This window comes from Paralichthys olivaceus, chromosome 4, assembly GCF_024713975.1.
Source record: "Paralichthys olivaceus isolate ysfri-2021 chromosome 4, ASM2471397v2, whole genome shotgun sequence".
Classification (NCBI taxonomy): Eukaryota; Metazoa; Chordata; class Actinopteri; order Pleuronectiformes; family Paralichthyidae; genus Paralichthys; species Paralichthys olivaceus.
This window is the reverse complement of record NC_091096.1, coordinates 13,086,114-13,104,538: the sequence shown is the minus strand read 5'-3', so window position 1 is coordinate 13,104,538 and position 18,425 is coordinate 13,086,114. Positions and strand designations below refer to the sequence as shown.

General features: G+C 42.3%; 2 protein-coding genes across 2 annotated transcripts; one reads left to right on the top strand and one right to left on the bottom strand.

The window, feature by feature from the left end:
* Nucleotides 1-464: 464 nt before the first annotated feature.
* Nucleotides 465-8,178, top strand: sart3 (spliceosome associated factor 3, U4/U6 recycling protein). The gene is made up of 19 exons (XM_020100980.2): nucleotides 465-748; nucleotides 1,974-2,100; nucleotides 2,203-2,307; nucleotides 2,400-2,584; nucleotides 3,117-3,222; nucleotides 3,663-3,787; nucleotides 3,895-4,050; nucleotides 4,512-4,650; nucleotides 4,959-5,066; nucleotides 5,153-5,230; nucleotides 5,318-5,376; nucleotides 5,602-5,711; nucleotides 5,795-5,907; nucleotides 5,988-6,064; nucleotides 6,147-6,318; nucleotides 6,399-6,862; nucleotides 7,171-7,323; nucleotides 7,452-7,639; nucleotides 7,726-8,178. Exons 1-19 carry the CDS (start codon nucleotides 530-532, stop codon nucleotides 7,907-7,909), a joined length of 2,868 nt encoding a protein of 955 aa, XP_019956539.2. The 5' UTR covers nucleotides 465-529; the 3' UTR covers nucleotides 7,910-8,178.
* Nucleotides 8,179-9,888: 1,710 nt separating this feature from the next.
* ficd (FIC domain protein adenylyltransferase) lies at nucleotides 9,889-12,594 on the bottom strand. Its single transcript, XM_020100981.2, has 2 exons — nucleotides 12,033-12,594; nucleotides 9,889-11,439 (listed from the first exon to the last, which is right to left on the bottom strand). Exons 1-2 carry the CDS (start codon nucleotides 12,301-12,303, stop codon nucleotides 10,358-10,360), a joined length of 1,353 nt encoding a protein of 450 aa, XP_019956540.1. The 5' UTR covers nucleotides 12,304-12,594; the 3' UTR covers nucleotides 9,889-10,357.
* Nucleotides 12,595-18,425: the final 5,831 nt, after the last annotated feature.

Below are 18,425 nucleotides of genomic sequence, written 5' to 3'. Positions count from 1 at the left end.
CCAATATGCTGACATTCCCCTCTGATTCGACAGAGAAGGGAAAATGCTGAGTGAAGAATTCTATTTTATTTGAGCTTTTTACTGTTACTGTGTTAGATAAAGCATAGCTACATTGATTATTTACTTATTTACAGTGTGATCCATATTTCATTTTTTACAAGAATAGAGAGGGATATTGTATTCACTTGAGAAAAATAGAAATCTGCTGTTTTTCTTTATTAACAATTTAATATCTTGTTGATTCAAATCAACTTTATTGTCAATTCTGCGAAATGTACAGACATGGATGGAAGTGAAATGCTGTTTCTCTCTGATCTCCGGTGTAAACATAGAAGTGGTGAAATGGTTTTCTGTTCATTTAGTCCACGTGAAGTTTTTATAAATGTTCAGAATCTGTGTGTATGAAATAAATCATCGATCAGATATAAAGTTGCCGCTGGCGGGACTCGTGGATTTCCGTGGCGGGCTCGGGCTCCACCTCTCTCCGCTCCGCTCCGCCTGTTACCAGGCAGACTGACTCTTTTCCAACATGGCAGCGCCGAGCAACGCAGAGCAAACGCAGTTGCAGGACATGGAGGAGGAAGAAGATGCGGGGATGGAGCAGAGGGAGATGGAGTCAGACGAAGAGGAGGACGACGATGAGCAGGAGGAGGAGGGTATGGGAGAAGACGATTCCGACGACGATGAGGACGACTCCTCCGAGGACGAGAAGGAGAATGAAGCCGAGATCCAGCGTCTGGAGGAGCAGGTGATTAGCCAACAACCGAGCCGTGCTAAGTCCTCTCCCGTGCTAACGGACCGAAGGGGCGGGAAGCAGCAGCGTTAACACGCTGAGCTGCTCTGTGTGTCAGACTGAGACATTTATTCACGTTAGCTGCTTTCATCCTGAACAATTACATGAGCGCGTATGATACGACGCCATTCATTTAGCAGTCGTGATTAGCATGTGATGCTAACGTGCTGTCTGAAGACACATGTCCTTTCAGTCTGTTGTGTTAAATGTGTAGACTACTACCTTCTCATTATATATATAGTCTGTGCTTCTACAACAACCAAATTAAAGCTAGTCTATAGTTACTGCAGCTTCCACTTTATTAGGTACACATAGCTTAAACTACTAATGATAATACTGCTACAGATCTTCTAATGATTTAGTCAGTATTGTTGAAACTTCCAGAGAGGTCGGACCTAAACTTCATTCATGTTTTGGAGGATCTGTGTTTTGCAAACAGTAACACTGCATCAGAAACTACAGCCTCCAAAGTGACCATGATGAAACAGTCTCAACAATAAGGAACACGTGAAAGTGATTTTTTATCATTAGATTTCACTATCTTACTCTCATTGTTGAGAGTGTGTCAGAAAGCACCTGTAAAACTTTCTTAAAGCCCAAAGTAATGTCTAATAAAATTATTTTCTCTGAATCTATTTTTTAAAAATACTCCAAAATGTTGATTTGACAACACCTTTAAATTAAGAAGTAGGAACTAGGGGTTGTTTGTCACTTTACTTGAAGAGTCACCTCAATGCTTAATATATTATGAACATAAATCAATCACATGTCAGCATCAGTATAGTTAATACCCTGGTTGTTGTATTGAATATGATTAGGTCTAGCTCTGCCCACCCACTGAACCTGCAGTGTGTATACCTCTGTGGTACCCAGGGTGAGTGATATGTCTAGATTTTGTGTCATATTTCATGTTGCTTGTATCTTATTTAGATTTCTTGCTGTAATTATAAAATCAAACTGTTGTGATCAATGTCTGTGAGGTCATTGCTGCCTATATGGTTGAGGAATAAAGTCTCCTCAGTTATGAAAATAGCCCCTAGGTTGAATTATAGTGTCAGTTGAATATTTTTTCTGGCAGGGGTAATAAATCACTAAGTAAATCCATCAGTCTATGGGTTAATAGGGAGGATACAGTTATTGTTATGCGTCACCCCCCTCCACCATCTTTGTGTCTTTTCAGCTGTCAATCAACGCTTTTGACTACAACTGCCATGTGGATCTCATCAAACTGCTGAGGCAGGAGGGAGAACTAATCCGACTGCGAAAGGCAAGGCAGAAGATGAGTGAACTTTTCCCTCTCACTGAAGGTTGGTGTTTGTCTAAAATGCTTTGGGGGACCAGAAGAAATCAGTTGACAGCAGCCCTGCATTATTTACACAACTGAAATCTCATTTTGTTAAATCCTGCAGAGATCTGGCTGGATTGGCTCAAGGATGAGATCCGTCTGACTGAGGAGGAGTCCAACCGGGAAATGGTGTATGAACTTTTCGAGAGAGCCATAAAAGACTATATCTGTGAGTGCATTGCAGCATTGTTACTTCCTTTGATCTGACATTCAGACAATAACACAATCTTAACCTTCATGAACACTCTTTTTTATCCCCAGGTCCAGATATCTGGCTTGAATATGCTCAATATTCCATTGGTGGCATGGGCTCACCAGGTGGGATAGACAAGGTGAGAGCCATCTTTGAGAGAGCGGTGACGGCTGTTGGGCTTCACATGACCAAGGGACATACGGTGTGGGAGGCGTACAGAGAGTTTGAGAACGCCATCCTCTCCACAGTCCAGGTGAGTGTTTCCATCACAAGAAGAGATCTTATTAGGCTTCAGACATAGATTCTGTTTTTATTGCTTTGTAAGTGTGAATGCCAGAGAAAGATTTTTAAAAAATGGTGCAAAGAAAAATCTGCAGCGTGGGAACACTTAATTTTCACAGTGAGCTATAATGACGACGGACAAAGACAAGTGGATCGTGCAAAACCAACATTGCCGACATCGAACATGCCTGCTCCTTTGAAACAGCATCACCAGAGTGATGTCCCACTGACATTGGTGGGACAAAGAAAAACTAGTTCAGTGCAAACCCAGCTCCCTATGGCAATAAAGCACCCGCTTGCAAGTAATTCAGACTGTGTCTAAGCTATGACAAGCATCATGGGTGTTTTTTTAGAAGCGGATATGAGACTGTTCTCTGTTGTTGAGAACGTATGGTTCAAACACATAACTTAGAATAAATGACAAAATACTTACAATGTGGAAGTCATTTGTTGTTAGACTAATGGGTCTTTGCTAAATTTTCACACATCTCTTTTCCTCTCAGCCCCCCCCTGGCAGGATTCCCAGCCGTGAGGAGCAGGAGCTGCTCAACACTCAGCTCCAGCGGATCCATACACTGTTTCGCCGTCAGCTAGCCATCCCCTTAATGGGTAAGCATGATGCCACTTCCGTCTAGACGCGCTGCTGTCAAATGGGCAGGATCCCTGTTGTAAGGGCTGCATGTCAAGGCCCATCTGAAAAACTGAATTACTATATGATAGAAAAAGATGCTGCCTGGTGGGATGAATATTGTCTACTATTGTGACGTGGTGTTTGAAATGCAGATTAAGAAAGAGAGCTCTGGAGATTCAGAAGTGGATAAAGGCTCACCAGAATGTCTTATGCTGTTTTGCTTTTTGTATTCTGGCCCAATTGAATGGAGTTCTGTCATTTCTAATTTGCATTTGCAATTTAAAATTGTTATATATCTTAATGTTATAATATCTACATTTTATAAATACTGTATGTGGTGTGTAACTTCACTGATAATGGTAAAAAAAGATAATAACCTTTTAAAAATTTGACATGATTGTGCTCCATTGCTTTGTAGACATGGAAGCCACCCATGCAGAGTATGACGAGTGGTCGGAACATGGGGTTCCTGAGACGGCCATGAATCAGTACAAAAAGGCTTTGCTGCAGATGGAGACACGCAGATCTTTTGAAGAGTCACTGGTAATGGACTTACTGTCTGTTACAGTTGTTCTCCCTAAAGACTTCAAATTATTTGCATAGTTATTTGTTTAATTGTTTAACATCTGTGTGCTGTTTTTCTGCTGCAGCTGGTAGCAGAGCCTCCGAAGATGACAGAGTATCAGACCTACATTGACTTTGAACTAAAGGAGGGCGACCCAGCTCGCATCCAGATAACGTTTGAGCGGACTCTGGCAGAAAACTGCCTGGTACCCGACATTTGGGCTAAATATACCACGTATCTTGTGAGTATTGACCTGGTGCTGTCTGTGATATTAGCTGTGCTCAGTTTGGACTTTTTTCACCCTCCATCACTCCTACTTCCGAACTTGCTAATTCCAACGTCTTAAACCAAGAGGTGAACAGCAATGACTAAAGCGTTGCAGCTTTGTTGAGGTTATCTTGAAGTTAAAGTAAATGATTATGCCAACAGCTACACTTGCTATTACTTTTGTGATGTCACTACCAGTGTCAACACTAAACTTTGTCATCAAGCAGTAGTATATGAGGTTATTGTCTTTTATTGTATTCACCCAGAAAGGCTAAAAAGATTTAATAAAAAAGGGCTTAAAGGGAAGAACAAACACTCTATAGTAACAAATAAACGCTTTAGAAGGAAATATAGTTGTAACATCTTCAATAATAAATATTTCAGCTTGTTAAGGATAATTAAATTTAGTCATTTGTCTTCTCTGTGACTCTTCAGGATCGTCAGCTGAAGATCAAGGACATGGTTCTTCCTTCTCATGAACGTGCCGTCAGGAACTGCCCCTGGACCATGGGTCTGTGGAAGAGCTACGTGCTCGCTCTGGAGAGGCATGGAGCAGACCATCAGATTGTCTCAGGTCACTAGATAGCTGTGTTTTTCATCCATTGCTTTTGATATGTATTTGTGATAAACATACTAAATTGAAGCCATATGTTTTATTTCACCGGTATGTGTAAGATGTTGAGTTGTCCCCATCTTGATTTTGTTTTTAGCCCAACTATGGAGAAATCCTAGCATTTTATTCTAGCAGGCAAACTATGGAGCATCTCACTCTGTCATTTGTGTTCACACATGCACCTCTTGGATAAAATACGGAGGAACTGCGGAGTCCAGTGCGTCTGAAAGCAGCTATATTAACATACTGTTCATTTTTCTTCCACACAGATGTTTTTGAGAAGGCGCTGAACGCCGGTTTCATTCAAGCTACAGATTATGTGGAAATTTGGCAGGCGTACCTGGACTACCTGCGGAGACGTGTGGATTTCAGTAAAGGTGAGAGCAGTTATGTGTCAGAAACAGGAAGAAGAAAAAAATCTGATTTTTTTTTTTTGCTCACGGTGTTGCTTTTTTTGTTACAGAATCGAGTAAAGAGTTAGAGGAGTTGCGAGGAGCCTTCTCTCGATCTCTAGACTACATAAAACAAGATGTGGAAGAAAGTAAGAGGATCTCACTGAGATCTTTTTTGTGGTGTACTCGTTTGAATTTCACATAGTGAGTCATTGTTCTTTGTGCTGTGGCTCTAGGATTTGGTGAAAGCGGAGATCCATCTTGTATCATTATGCAGATCTGGGCAAGGATAGAGGTAAGAACTGTTACCATGACATCAGTTTTCAATAGTTGGATATCTGTTTGGTTATATTTAATCCTCTATTTCTTTGGTTTCTCTGTGTGATTGTGTGTTTGGATAAATAAAGAAGCTCAGAGATTCTTTACGTACTCTGAGAAGTAATTTTTCTAAAATGTAACAGTTATAGTTGATTGTGATAAAACAGTTTGCTTAAATTTCATAACTTTCTTTTTCCACCAGGCCCTCCACTGCAAGAACATGCAAAAAGCCAGAGAACTGTGGGACAGCATCATGACAAAAGGAAACGCTAAATATGCCAATATGTGGCTGGAGTACTATAACCTGGAAAGGTCAGTCTTTGTCTGAAAGGAGAAAAGTCCATTTGAAGTGAAGTACAGACAGCTCAATCAACCAAACTGATTTTACTCTGTAGGTCTTATGGTGACCCTGCTCACTGTCGGAAAGCTCTTCACCGAGCAGTTCAATGCACCTCCGACTACCCAGAGCATGTGTGTGAAGTCCTGCTCACCTTCGAGCGAGTGGAGGGTGAGTCACATCAAAACCAAATGTAACATATAGATAAATGAGATTTTCCTCAATTACATTGTGCCTATATTCTGTGTCAGGTTCTCTGGAGGGCTGGGACGTGGCAGTGCAGAAGACAGAGACCCGGTTGAACAGGATCAATGAGCAACGAGCAAAGGTAAGAGCATATACCAGCAGTGTACAGTGCAGGAGTATCAGTTAGCTGCTTTTGACTAATGTTACCACGTTGTGTCTGTTAGGCGGCTGAGAAAGAAGCCAACTTTGCTCGCCAGGATGAGGAGAGAGTCGAGCAGCGGCGGAAAGCCAAGTCTGATAAGAAGTCTCAGAAGAAGGTCCAGAACAGAACTCGATTTGGGGAGAAGAGGAAAGCTGATAACAATAATTATCAGGGCAAGTGGAATGAAGACTCTGGTAAGATTGATTGAATGATGAACTCTTTATTTTTAAGCCAAACTAAAAGATAATAATCTCTCTCTCTCTCTCTGTGACAGAACAAGCTCCTAAAAGGCACAGAGGAAACGGAGAGCAAACCACAGAGGAGCACATGGAGACCGAGACAGGGCTCTTTGGGAAAAATGCTCCCCCCGGATATAAGCCTGCTCCTCCTGGAGTTAAAAAAGGCCAGCAGGGAGCCGTGGCTGCGGCCGCTGCTCAGAGGCCAAACGATGAGAAGCAAGAGCTCCGAAACGATAACAGCAGCGTGTTCATCAGCAACATGGCGTACACCCTGGAGGAGCCGGAGTCGAAGCTCAGGACGCTGTTTGAGACGTGCGGCCCAATCAAACAGGTTCGCCCTGTCTTCGGCAACAAAGGAAACTTCAAAGGTTACTGCTACGTACAGTTTGAGTCCACAGTGTCAGTCCCCGAAGCCTTGAAGCTGGACAGACGGGAGGTGGAGGGCAGGCCCATGTTTGTGTCACCTTGTGTGGATAAAAACAAAAACCCGGACTTTAAGGTAAATATGAGCACAATTAGACATGTTTGTTTTGATTATTATGGCCACATAATGGTTTAATTGGTTAATTCATCTATTCTATGCCACTTATTCTAAATCACATTGACTTGATATCATTTGGATTTACTGTGACATTTGGTTGGTGATACTGAAACATTAATTAATTTAAGCCATAGGGTTCTCATCATACTTTGTCTGGACTGAGACTGAAACATGGCTTATGTTTAATCTATTTGGTTTAAAAAGTGTCTTAAATTGGGGAAACTCACATAAACACTGATGACATCTTCACATCAATGTCTTTGTAGGTGTTTAAATACAACACCTCCATGGAGAAACACAAAATCTTCATCTCCGGGCTGCCGTTCTCATGCACTAAGGAGCAACTGGAGGAACTCTGCAAAGGCCACGGCACCATCAGAGAGGTTCGTCTGGTCACGTATCGCTCAGGAAAACCCAAGGTGAAGTATTAAAGTCTGCTCTTGATTGAGCTAATGGTTACCACTTACGACTACACACACGCGGAGGAAAGCAGAACTGTACTGTGCGGCTAATATTGTTAACCATCTCTTGCTGTGCATCTATGCAGGGCCTGGCATATGTTGAGTTTTCAGATGAAACCCAGGCATCTCAGGCTGTTATGAAATTGGACGGTACTGAAGTGGAGGGCAACAAAATCTCCGTTGCTATAAGTAACCCTCCTCGGAGAAGCACGGCCGACAAACCTGGTTCCAGTCGACTTATGGCGGACATGATGCCTCGCCAGGTTTTTGGAGCGTAAGATTATTTCTCTGCTTTTCTGCAAGTCTGCCATTTTCAAATTTGTAACTGCCCTGATACAGAACTGACTTTTCTTTCTTCAGGAGAGGAAGAGGACGGACCCAGCTGTCACTGCTCCCTCGCTCCCTGCACCGGCAAAGCGAAGTAAGCAAAGTGGAGAACGGAGCCGAGCGGGTGCCGGCACCTGGCAGCGCATCAGCGAACGCAGCCGCAGAGACGAAACCTTTGTCGAATTCAGACTTTGCCAGGATGCTTCTCAATAAATGAGATGACGAGCGGGAGAATCACACTGAGAAACCATCTTGTGTCCTTACAAATTAGTGTCTGTGATTCTTCTGTAATTGGTTACCTGATTCCCCTTTGATCTCAGTCCTGTTCCCGCTACTTCGAGACGGCCTTAATCGCCACAGTCCAACCCTCCCTCTAAAATCCGGTGACAGATTGTTTTTGTTTGGTGTGTTTGAAGATGGCTGACAGGCAATTTTATAAAAACAAGTGTATCATATTTGTGTGTAAATATACTGTATCTATTGTAAGTTGTATGTTGCCAGGTGTCTTTCTTTTGTTGTAACGTGAAGGGATCTGACCGAAGCAGAGTATTTTTTTAAATATTCAGAACAGCTAAACTTGTGAATGTTGTTTTTAACGAAAAAAATGGTAAATGCAAAAGTGTAATATAGTTGGCGTGTGTGAGTGTACATAAATTGAGTGTGCAACTGTGATGACGAGACGTATTCTCCAGATGTGTTTAGGGAACCTAGGACTTTAGTAGTGAAGCTTATTTGACCTCTGAGGACACAGATAACTAGGCTAGCAGAGATTTTTTTCTGACTGTATATTAAGACGAAATCACATTTTTCTCACATTACCATCTGAGTTATGATGCTAGGAAGCACTGCCAGAGGGTCCAGCAAATTAATATCAGTTAGTTTGCATTGTCTGAGGGCATGTGATTACACCAGGAGGGCTGGCCTCATGTCCTGTTGCACTGCTTGATAACTAGTTAAGAGTATATCTCGATATAATTTATCTGTTCTCATACTTTCATCTGTGAAAATGTGGCCTGTGTTTAGGATAAATTCTAAAAACATCCATCATCACATTACGTTTATCAGTCCGCTGTGAAGTGAAAGGGATTCAGAGGGAAACGATCCATCTTTTGTCCATCTCTGTGAAAGAGTGTACACGTAAGCAGGGTGGTGTTGATGCTGCAGGAATCTGTTTAATCCCAGACTGATGGGACTGTGCTTTCATTTGCATCCACTGGTTTTAATTTTCAGCTTCACCCAGAAGTGAAGTAGCAGCAACCATTAGTGGATCAACAGAAAATTATTTAGCAACTCTTAAAAATGAATAATTTTTCTCTCCAGTTTCTCAAATTTCTTAGGTTTTCATTTTCTTACATCATAGTGGAATGAATGCATCCAGGTCTGAGGTTATTGATTTGACAGTTTTTTTCTGTCAAAACATTTTGAGATTAATCTGCAACAGTTCATTGATATGAGAGGAAACAGGAGTTAGTTGTAGGTGTTACAGAGTTGGACCATAAATGTACATGTGGACAGTAGTAGTGCAGTTTAATTAATGTGGTTCGGACTTGGTATTCTTCATGTTACCAGTAGACTGGATCTTCATCCTCTGAATGAACTTGGTTGTTAAATGAGCCACATTTTTCTAACAGCTGAGCAGCTTCACTTCTTGTTTTTCGTCCTGAGGCTCAAGAGAATCTATGCAGTTTTATCTTTTTTTTTTTTCCCCCCATCTTTGGTGTCAATCTCTCCAGAATGCTTGTTGGGATAGTACGTTATGGTCAGTATGCTCATCTCAGAAAGGTCACTGTAGTTTGTAATAAATAGAAACTTAAGTTTTAAAAACAGATGGAATACAAGCTATATGTATTGCTTTCACCAGAGTGGCCTGATATAATAAGAATTTAAATCTAAAAATCTCTTGTCACCTTCCACCTTCACAAGGGTGGTTTATGTGCATTGTTGTTGTGTTGTATAATTTCTATTGTCTATATTATGAATTTGGTATAAAGGTGAACAGTAAATATAGTAAGTATTTTTTTTCTGCTTGTTTTGTTCTTTAGCCGTTTTTACTCGTTGATTTTTTTTTGGGTCCTGTAAAAAACAGTTTTTTCTTTGGTCTAAAACTTGTTTTAATAAAGTCATGTAAATCATCTTTTATCCCAGTATGACACTCAAAACCTTTTTTCATCCATAAACTTTAACCCGAAGACATAATGAAAGTTATAGAACAATTTTAATTTTAGAATCAAATAAATTATCAAATAGATGAAAGTGCTTAACAGTGTCATGACACGTCACCATGATGGTGAAGTGTATGTTCACGCACTGGACACGTCAGCAGGGAAATTACATAAGCATCTCACAAAGCTGTTTCCTCATCACACCACCAGCGGTCAAAACCTGAAACTAGATTCTGATGGGAATCAAAATACCTTAAGCTCCTTTAACTAAAACTAAAGAAAAGGGGGAAAACACATTTGTACAAAAACAAACCCAAAACATTCTTAAATATTTCAATTAATCATCCTGCAGCAGTTTCAGTAATTTCAGCAGGCAAGAACACAAACTGAGGCCCAGGGAAAAATCAGTTCAACACACATGATGAATTGATTGTTATTAAAGAGGTTGGAACTTATTTCTACATGCTTTTCATGGTTCATCATTTTCTCCCCCCACCTCCAGCTCAGTTGTGTATTGGGATGGTCTGCTTGCAGTCGGAACACGCCTGGTCCTGTCCGGCTCCCGGCAGCCCCACAGCGTGCTCCGTCGTCGAAATCAGTAAAGTGTCCAATGTTATCTCTGTACATTTGGCAATGAAGCGAATGAAAGGCCGTACGTCCCCCTCGTTGGCTGTGTCCAGAGCTGCATAATATTCAGCCCTTTGTTCTTTGCGAATTGTGATCGGTGGGTAACGTGCTTGCATCAGGACAAGGTTCATGAGCAGGCGTGATGTGCGTCCATTGCCGTCTATGAACGGGTGCACATACACCAGTTTGTAGTGGGCAAGAGCTGCACACTCCACAGGGTGCAGCTGCAGGGCCTCGTCAGAGTTGAGCCACTGGACCAGCTCCTGCATGTGTCTCTGCAGGTCTTGAGGGTGCGGCGGGATGTGGTGGCCCACAAACACCTGGCTGGTGCGCAGCCTCCCTCCCTCCACAGGGTCCACATAGCCGAGCACTCGCCGGTGAATCTCTAGGATGTCGCTGACGGTGATGGCGCCTGATCTGGACAGAAGCGTGGTATTGATGTACTTCATGGCCGCATCTACACCAATGGCCTCGTTTTGCTCCTGCAGGCTTTTCCCAGGGACGGCGTAACGTGTCTCAAGGATGTGACGGATTTCAGAGAGAGTGAGCGTGCTGCCTTCGATGGCCACCGTGTGGTAGATGTGGTGATAGTAGGTTTCCTCCATCACCCGACGGAGCGCAGAGTTGCCTTTAGGAATGGACATAAGCCTGCGCACTTTGCTGTCAATGATGCTAAAGTAACGCTGGTCAATCTCTTCCACCAGTGGTAGAGTTCGGTCTCGGCTGACGAGAGCCCGCTCGTTACACGGAGAGATGGCCAAGGCCTTGGTGTAAAGATGGTCTGCCTGGACAACATCCTTCTCCTCCTCCAGAATGGTCCCCAGCTCTGTCAGGGCGTCCACAAAGTCAGGGTTCATACTCAGAGCGTGCACCAGCAGCTTGTGAGCCTTCTCCCTCTTCCCCAGTTTCCTCATCTCCAGGGCCTGCAGCAGCGCCGCTCTAGACTCCAGCAACATTTCTGTAAACCCAGGGTGATACACACAGTCAACTCCAACACACAAGCAGTATGAAACTATTAGCATCATCATAATTTCCCATATTTGAATACAAATAGAAATAATCAGATTAATACAATTTTCACAAATGGACATGTTTGGTCCAATTGTTTCCTAAGTTCACACTCACCACATCTACCCTTTATCAATGCATTCAGTGTTTTATCATCTATCCTCTCAGAATGGAATTGTAATCTTCAAAAAAATATTTTTGAAATTGTCTGAAATATAAAAATATGTATTTAAATTACACAACTTGTAAAAGCTGTATCTCCAAAACGTCAAAAGAAAACAGGAGGAAGGAAAAAGTGAACAGAAATATCAAGTAAACATAGAAGACACACAAAGTACATTACAAAACTTCATTCTGATATTTTACTATGACTGATACTGGATGACAACACTGATTTTAGAAAGTAAATAAAGCAGATATGGATCCACCAAGCATTATTCTTTAGTTACATATATACAGTAACTTAAAGGAATCACTGTTAGCATAAGGCTAACTAACATATGGCTGTGGTGGGTCAGTCCACTGGGGTGTACTCGTCTGTACCTTTGCTGGGCTTGGACCTGTGAGGCAGCACATCCAGGGCGGTGAAGGGGACGGTGAGGCTGGTGGACTGCACCGCTGGAGGCGGAGGAGGACTCCCCCACAGCTGGCACCGCAGCTGGGCGATGCCCCTCATGGAAGCGCAGCACTGGTCCTCCACTCCCACCAGAGGCAGCAGCAGGGCCACCAGAGAGCCCAGGAGGACGCACAGCAGCGGGGCCCAGCCTCCGAGGACACGGCCGCTGGTGTAGCGCCACAGCGACACAGCAGCCATGATAGGACGAGGTTAGAGCCTCCATTCTCTGGCGACACGGGTCCCCATGTATGTCCACCCCGGCTATGAGAGGCGGAGGGCGGCTGACGGGGAGGAGAGCCCGGCCGACATGAGACAGCGAGGAAACACTGGTTAGCTTAGCTGTTAGCCACTTAGCTCTGGTGTGAAACTACAGACTTAACGAAGGATTCGATCGTTCACTAAACCGCTTGTCCTCAGTGTCAATACAGTTTGTATACACGCATCATCTACTTCCTGACACCGGACGAGTCAACATTCTCCAATATGATTGGTCAGAGTTCTATGAAGGACAGTTTCCATTGGCTGAGACGCAGCAATACAACTAATGGTTCGTAGTCGTCTCTGATTGGCTGAACACCGGGTTATTTCGCCCCGACTTAAGTCTTTCAAGCAACTCTGCCCCTTAACCCAGTATTACAGCAGATAAAACTAATTTTTAAGTTTATTAATTTTAAATATCTTTGATTAAGACTTATGCATCTTAAAGTGATACATATATTTGTGTATCAATTAAAATGTTACCAGCTTTATTATTTTAAAGTGCATACACACAAAAAATAAAGACAAAGATAAAGAAACGAAAGAAAGAAGAAACATTCTAAAGCAATGTATCATTAGTCCTCAACAATTTCTCAATCACATAATTAATAGTGAGGGCCTTCTTTTTATATTAATGTATTTCTTGATTTGAAAACAAGTCAAAAATTGGTTTATCCCAATACTAAATCAGTTGTAGAATATAACATCTTTATCCCACAAATTGCTCTCAAAACTTTATTTTTCTTACTCACAATTATATGATATAATTCTGAACATCCATCCAAAACATTCTGGCATGCATATGGTTTTAAAATAAATGAAATATTGGTCCCATCGACTGCAGTACAGGGTCTAAGGGTCACTCACTCTGAGTCTATATCAGCGACCTCACATCTAATAAGAAGCTGTCTCTGTTTACATCTATGGATTTTCTTGTTCAATTTGAATTTCTCTGGTTGAATAAAGGCACAGGTTGTCTCAGGGTTGTCTCTTTATTGCATTGTAGTTTTTAAATACCCCCTAAAGTGACCATTTCAATATACAATGTAAATGAATTATACCCATGACATAGTTAATTACTCAGTATCTTTTGATGATGCAGACGGTGGCTCCTGCACCTTTGCACCACTTGGTCTTCGTCTATAATTTGAATGCAGAGCAGACAGAAGGGGGCAGTCTTGCTCTGTTATGTAAATATCACGGTCATAGTGCAGCATAATCCTGTGAAGACAGCAGCTTCACTCTTGGCCTCACAAAGATTTATCTGAATACCATGCAGTTTTTCAAAGCAATAAAAATGAATATTAAGATTAATACCTTACTCCCACGCCTCTACCTTGTTTTTACATTTTGTAATCTTTCACTTGTTTTTACACTTGTCCTGCATGCCCTTGGTATTCAGTTTTATCAGGCTTTATGTATTTTTCAAAAGCCTTTACATTTGAATTAGCATATAGTGAAATAGAAATGACTAGGAGAAGTGAACATGGTTTTGTGGGGATGAGGACTGATTTATGGCTGTGAACCAAAGCCAACACTATTACATATTATCAGCTTTCGACAGTCCACACTCACCCCAGTGCAGGGAAAGTCATCAATGAACAACTGTGTGGGTGATTGTGCATGCAGTTAGAGATTCAGCCGGTTTGAATCTGTCTATATGTTGCACACTGTGCTCACAGTAAACCTGGAGCTGCACACTAACATCATTCACCAGCACAGAGTCCCTCAGCGCCGCTCCACACTCCTGCCAACATTTCACCTTGGAAGATAATGGAGCAGCCTCTTCGAGTGTGCTTGAGCCACATTATTTCTTTCTTCCTGTTATCCAGGCACTCTTTTACACACTTGTCATAGCAAAGATGAGGCTGTGGCAAGTTATAGTGGCCAAGAGCATGTTCACATTGATTCCTCGCTCTCAGAAAGACAGAAAGAAAGAGAAAGAAAGAAAGAAGTCTCAGGGGAATATTTAATCAACACGCTGCCAATGATTAACAGTGATGGGTGGAAAGACGACTGCTGCCTGCAGGACACAGGCTCTGCGATGTGTGTGACCATGTGCAGTGGGAACCAAGATACTTTTATTATAACTCTATGGCTTGGAAGCAGCTTTGCCTCCATAATGAATGAAACCAGGCCTGGACCTGTTGCATTGAGAATAAAGGAAAGGATAAAGACTTTGCACATTCGTATGGAAATAGAATTCAATGCATCTACAGAGATTTTTTATTTCATTTCTCCCTTCAGGGTAAGACAATAGTTGTAAGAGCTCCTACATCCTATAAGATGCCCTGTCATGGCTCAGTACACACTCATACTAACATGTAGACTAGTTTTTCATATAGAAGACAGATACATGTGCTCTAAATATTACATGGCCTCAAACTCTGTCCCCAGATCCTCACAGAAACAGTTTCTTAGATGAGATCTCTGTTGAGTCTACTAATATTACTGAATATTTTGTTGTTGTACTGTATTTATCTGAGCATTAGCCTCTTGTGCTAAATTAGAAGCAGTGTGCTGAGAATGATTGGTGAATATCAATAGTACTAATACGAATAATCAATTTTTTTTATCACATAGTCTGGTGACAGACATGGCTGCAAGAATTATGTTTTCAGGTTGTCTATTCCTGTCTGTACATTCACACTTTGGTCCCTCTATCACTCCCACATCACTCCATCTATCACTCCCACATCACTCCATCTATCACTCCATCTATCACTCCCACATCACTCCCACATCACTCCATCTATTACTCCATCTATCACTCCCACATTACTCCCATATCACTCCATCTATCACTCCCACATCACTCCCATATCACTCCATCTATTACTCCACCTATCACTCCCACATTACTCCCACATCACTCCCATATCACTCCCATATCACTCCATCTATCAATCTCACATCACTCCATCTATCACTCCCACATTACTCCCACATCACTCCCACATCACTCCATCTATCACTCCCACATTACTCCCACATCACTCCATCTATCACTCCATCTATCACTCCCAAATTACTCCCACATCACTCCATCTATCACTCCCACATTACTCCCACATCACTCCATCTATCACTCCCATATTACTCCCACATCACTCCCACATCACTCCCTCCATCAGTCCCACATCACTCCCACATCACTCCCCCATCACTCCCTCTATCACTCCCTCCATCAATCCCACATCACTCCCTCCATCACTCCCACATCACTCCCACCATCAGTCCCTCCATCAGTTCATCCATCTGGAGGATGGACAGGATAGTTCACCCCATGATCTGGATTCTTCCCTGACCCATACTGCATCCTTACACAGTGCTTCATGGCAACCAGCCCAGTTGTTTTTGTACAGTCTTGCTTACAAACAAACAGACAGACAGACAGACAGACAGACAGACAGACAGACAGACAGACAGAGGTGAAAACATAACCTCCTTGGTACAGGTAATACATTTCCAACAGGACAAAATAAAGTGATGACATCATAATGTTCTGCAAAAAATGTTTTCATTCTCATTATTCAACACCACAACTCTCAAGCAGAATGGAGGATTATGACTTTATAATCTGTAACTTGGCGGAAGCCACAGATGGTGGAGGCATATGACTGCTAAACAGGTCTAAACCTTGCTGGTATGCTGTTCACAAAAAGAGTAGTGAGGAGTAAATGAATGTGAATGTTTCTCCACATTGTTGCTGAACGAGTATCAGTTTTGCTAAGTTTTGCTCCTCTCTTGGATTCTGTTGTCTGGCTCTGATCCAGCTGCTGACACCCAAAATAAGCATGAAAACTGTCACATGTCTGCCACTTGAGCCACATGAGCATCCACACTGAGCGCTTTGTTGAGAGGCAATGACAGATATGGTAGAATGAACGACTGATTGGGGAGAAATGATGGCATGAAATGAATGGCCCTCTGGTCATATTGTGGACTAATTCTATGCCCATCTGGCATATGCTCACTAAAATCCCCTCAGCTGTTGAAACACATAAAACTACATGAGTCTGCAGTTACAATTGTTGATGAGCAGTTATTCAAATGTTCTTGGTGTTGATGCAATTAACAGCATCATGTCACTTTGGGATAATTATCAGGATTGAGCAGTCTGATATCGTTTGTTATCAGATTGTGAATATAACTGTGATGCATTAAACATGAATCATATGCCTCTTCATAAGCCTGTGTGTATTGTCACTGAATAGTCTGTGAATTCTGTAAAGTAATAGGAGGCTACATGCATCAGTGTGATCCTCGCACCAGCTGACATATTAACTTGAAGCACACTCCAAAGATGACCTGTCACACGCTATTAAAATAACACCCTGTCTTCTCACTGCTTGCTGGCACTGTGCTTCTGGAGGTAGAAAATCCATCTGCCCACCTGGAAAAAGAGCGACCTGTCGGGGCAGGAAATAAATCCCTCTGGCACAGGCCTCCTCCCCGAGCGGCTCTCGTCTCTGCTGCCTCTGTGGAGCCGTCAGTCTGCTCGCCTTTCTGTCTGAGAAGAGGCTTTGTTCTGGGTGACAGAGCTGGGTGTCAACGATAGAGGACCTCATTAGACAGTCAGAGAGAGGGATGGCGGCTCTCTTTCCACTCTTGGAGTATGGATGGCTCATAGAGCAGGGATCAGGGGGACTGTGAAATGGATGACAGAGTGAAGGAGAACTGCACTGGGAGCAACAACTGTCCTCAACTGTCAGCATCCAGAACACCTCTCTAAATGGAGGGCTTGCTGCAAAACACGAGATCCACACACAGACTGACAAGTGCTTTTACGAGACAATTCGAGGGGTTGGGATGTCTTGTTTTCTCTGGTGACAAGAGCAGAGGACAGAGGGTCGTCTTTGGTTGCCCTCAGCCTGTCCAGAGGCTATTCCATAAGAACACCTGCAAATTCCAGAGTACAAGTTACAACCTGCAACCAGGGCACCCCGTCTAAACTTCACTGTTTCACAACAGCAGTTGCCTACTGACCCCCTCAACCCATTTACAGTTAAATTAAGCTGTTAGTTTTCCTCCCTCACTCTTTTTCACTGCTCCTCTGTGAGCTCTGCTGCAGGCATTACTGTTACTCATCTGGTATTTCCTAAATAAGAGGTCCCACCACTGACGTACGACATGAATGTCAATGAATGAATTTCAGTGTCACAGAGGATATAAAAATGTGTCCATAATAATGGATGATGGAGTTTAGTGACTGTGCACTAAAAACAGTGCAGGGTATAGTGACCTCTTTACTTTAGAGACACTAAACAAGATTTATTCGATTCATGCTATTTTCTGTTTTCTCTCTTTTTCTCTTTCTTTCCTCTTAACACTAATTTTACATAGAAACACTCTTTATGAATTTGAGTTTGTGTTTTTGAGGAACAGTATGGTTGACAGGAAGATTTTTGCCTGATCTCTGGTCTTGGTGATAATGTAAAATACAATAAAAGTTTTAAAAATAATTATTTTCCAGTTTTACTTATAATAATTTACATAATTTAAATAATGTTTATTATATAATGTAGACATATTTTTTTCCTTAATGTAGATCTGGGGTTATGTAATGCAGTGCATGAGTGATGTTTAACTTTGATGGAAAATATACAAGGTAAGATGTGTAACTTTGGTTGTGGAAAGTTCCTGCTTCATTAAACATTAAACTTGCATGAGGTCATACAGACGAATCTGTCCCAGTGCTCTTGCTTTACCCACAACCCTGAAGTAAGTTATAGTTAAGGCTCAAAGGAAAACCTGCACTTACAATAAAATACAATAAATTCAGTATAGTTTCACTTGTTTTTCAGCTGTAGCATGTAACCTCAGATTATACCTGAAGACTAACATCCCTAAGTCTGTCTAAGGATGTCTCCTGTGCGTTGTCAGGTCGTGAAGGCCTGTCCCCTGCTTGAGGGCCTCAGAGCGACCAACAGGTGAGTAAATGATGTGGTAGAAAGACAGTAGATAGAAATAATTAGCTCTCCACTGAGAGGGCAGCCATTACCAGAGACCTCCCTCAGGCGCTTCTTGCTGCTTCACTTGTTATCTCGCTTCCACTCTGG

Bases quoted from the DNA above. Each gene is read 5' to 3' on its own strand.
- sart3 (XM_020100980.2), top strand. From the start codon at position 530: ATGGCAGCGCCGAGCAACGCAGAGCAAACGCAGTTGCAGGACATGGAG. The intron at 2,585-3,116 runs GTGAGTGTTTCC...TTTTCCTCTCAG, and splicing joins CCATCCTCTCCACAGTCCAG to CCCCCCCCTGGCAGGATTCC. The intron at 6,319-6,398 runs GTAAGATTGATT...TCTCTGTGACAG, and splicing joins CAAGTGGAATGAAGACTCTG to AACAAGCTCCTAAAAGGCAC.
- ficd (XM_020100981.2), bottom strand. From the start codon at position 12,303: ATGGCTGCTGTGTCGCTGTGGCGCTACACCAGCGGCCGTGTCCTCGGA. The intron at 11,440-12,032 runs GTACAGACGAGT...CTGGGTTTACAG, and splicing joins CAGGTCCAAGCCCAGCAAAG to AAATGTTGCTGGAGTCTAGA.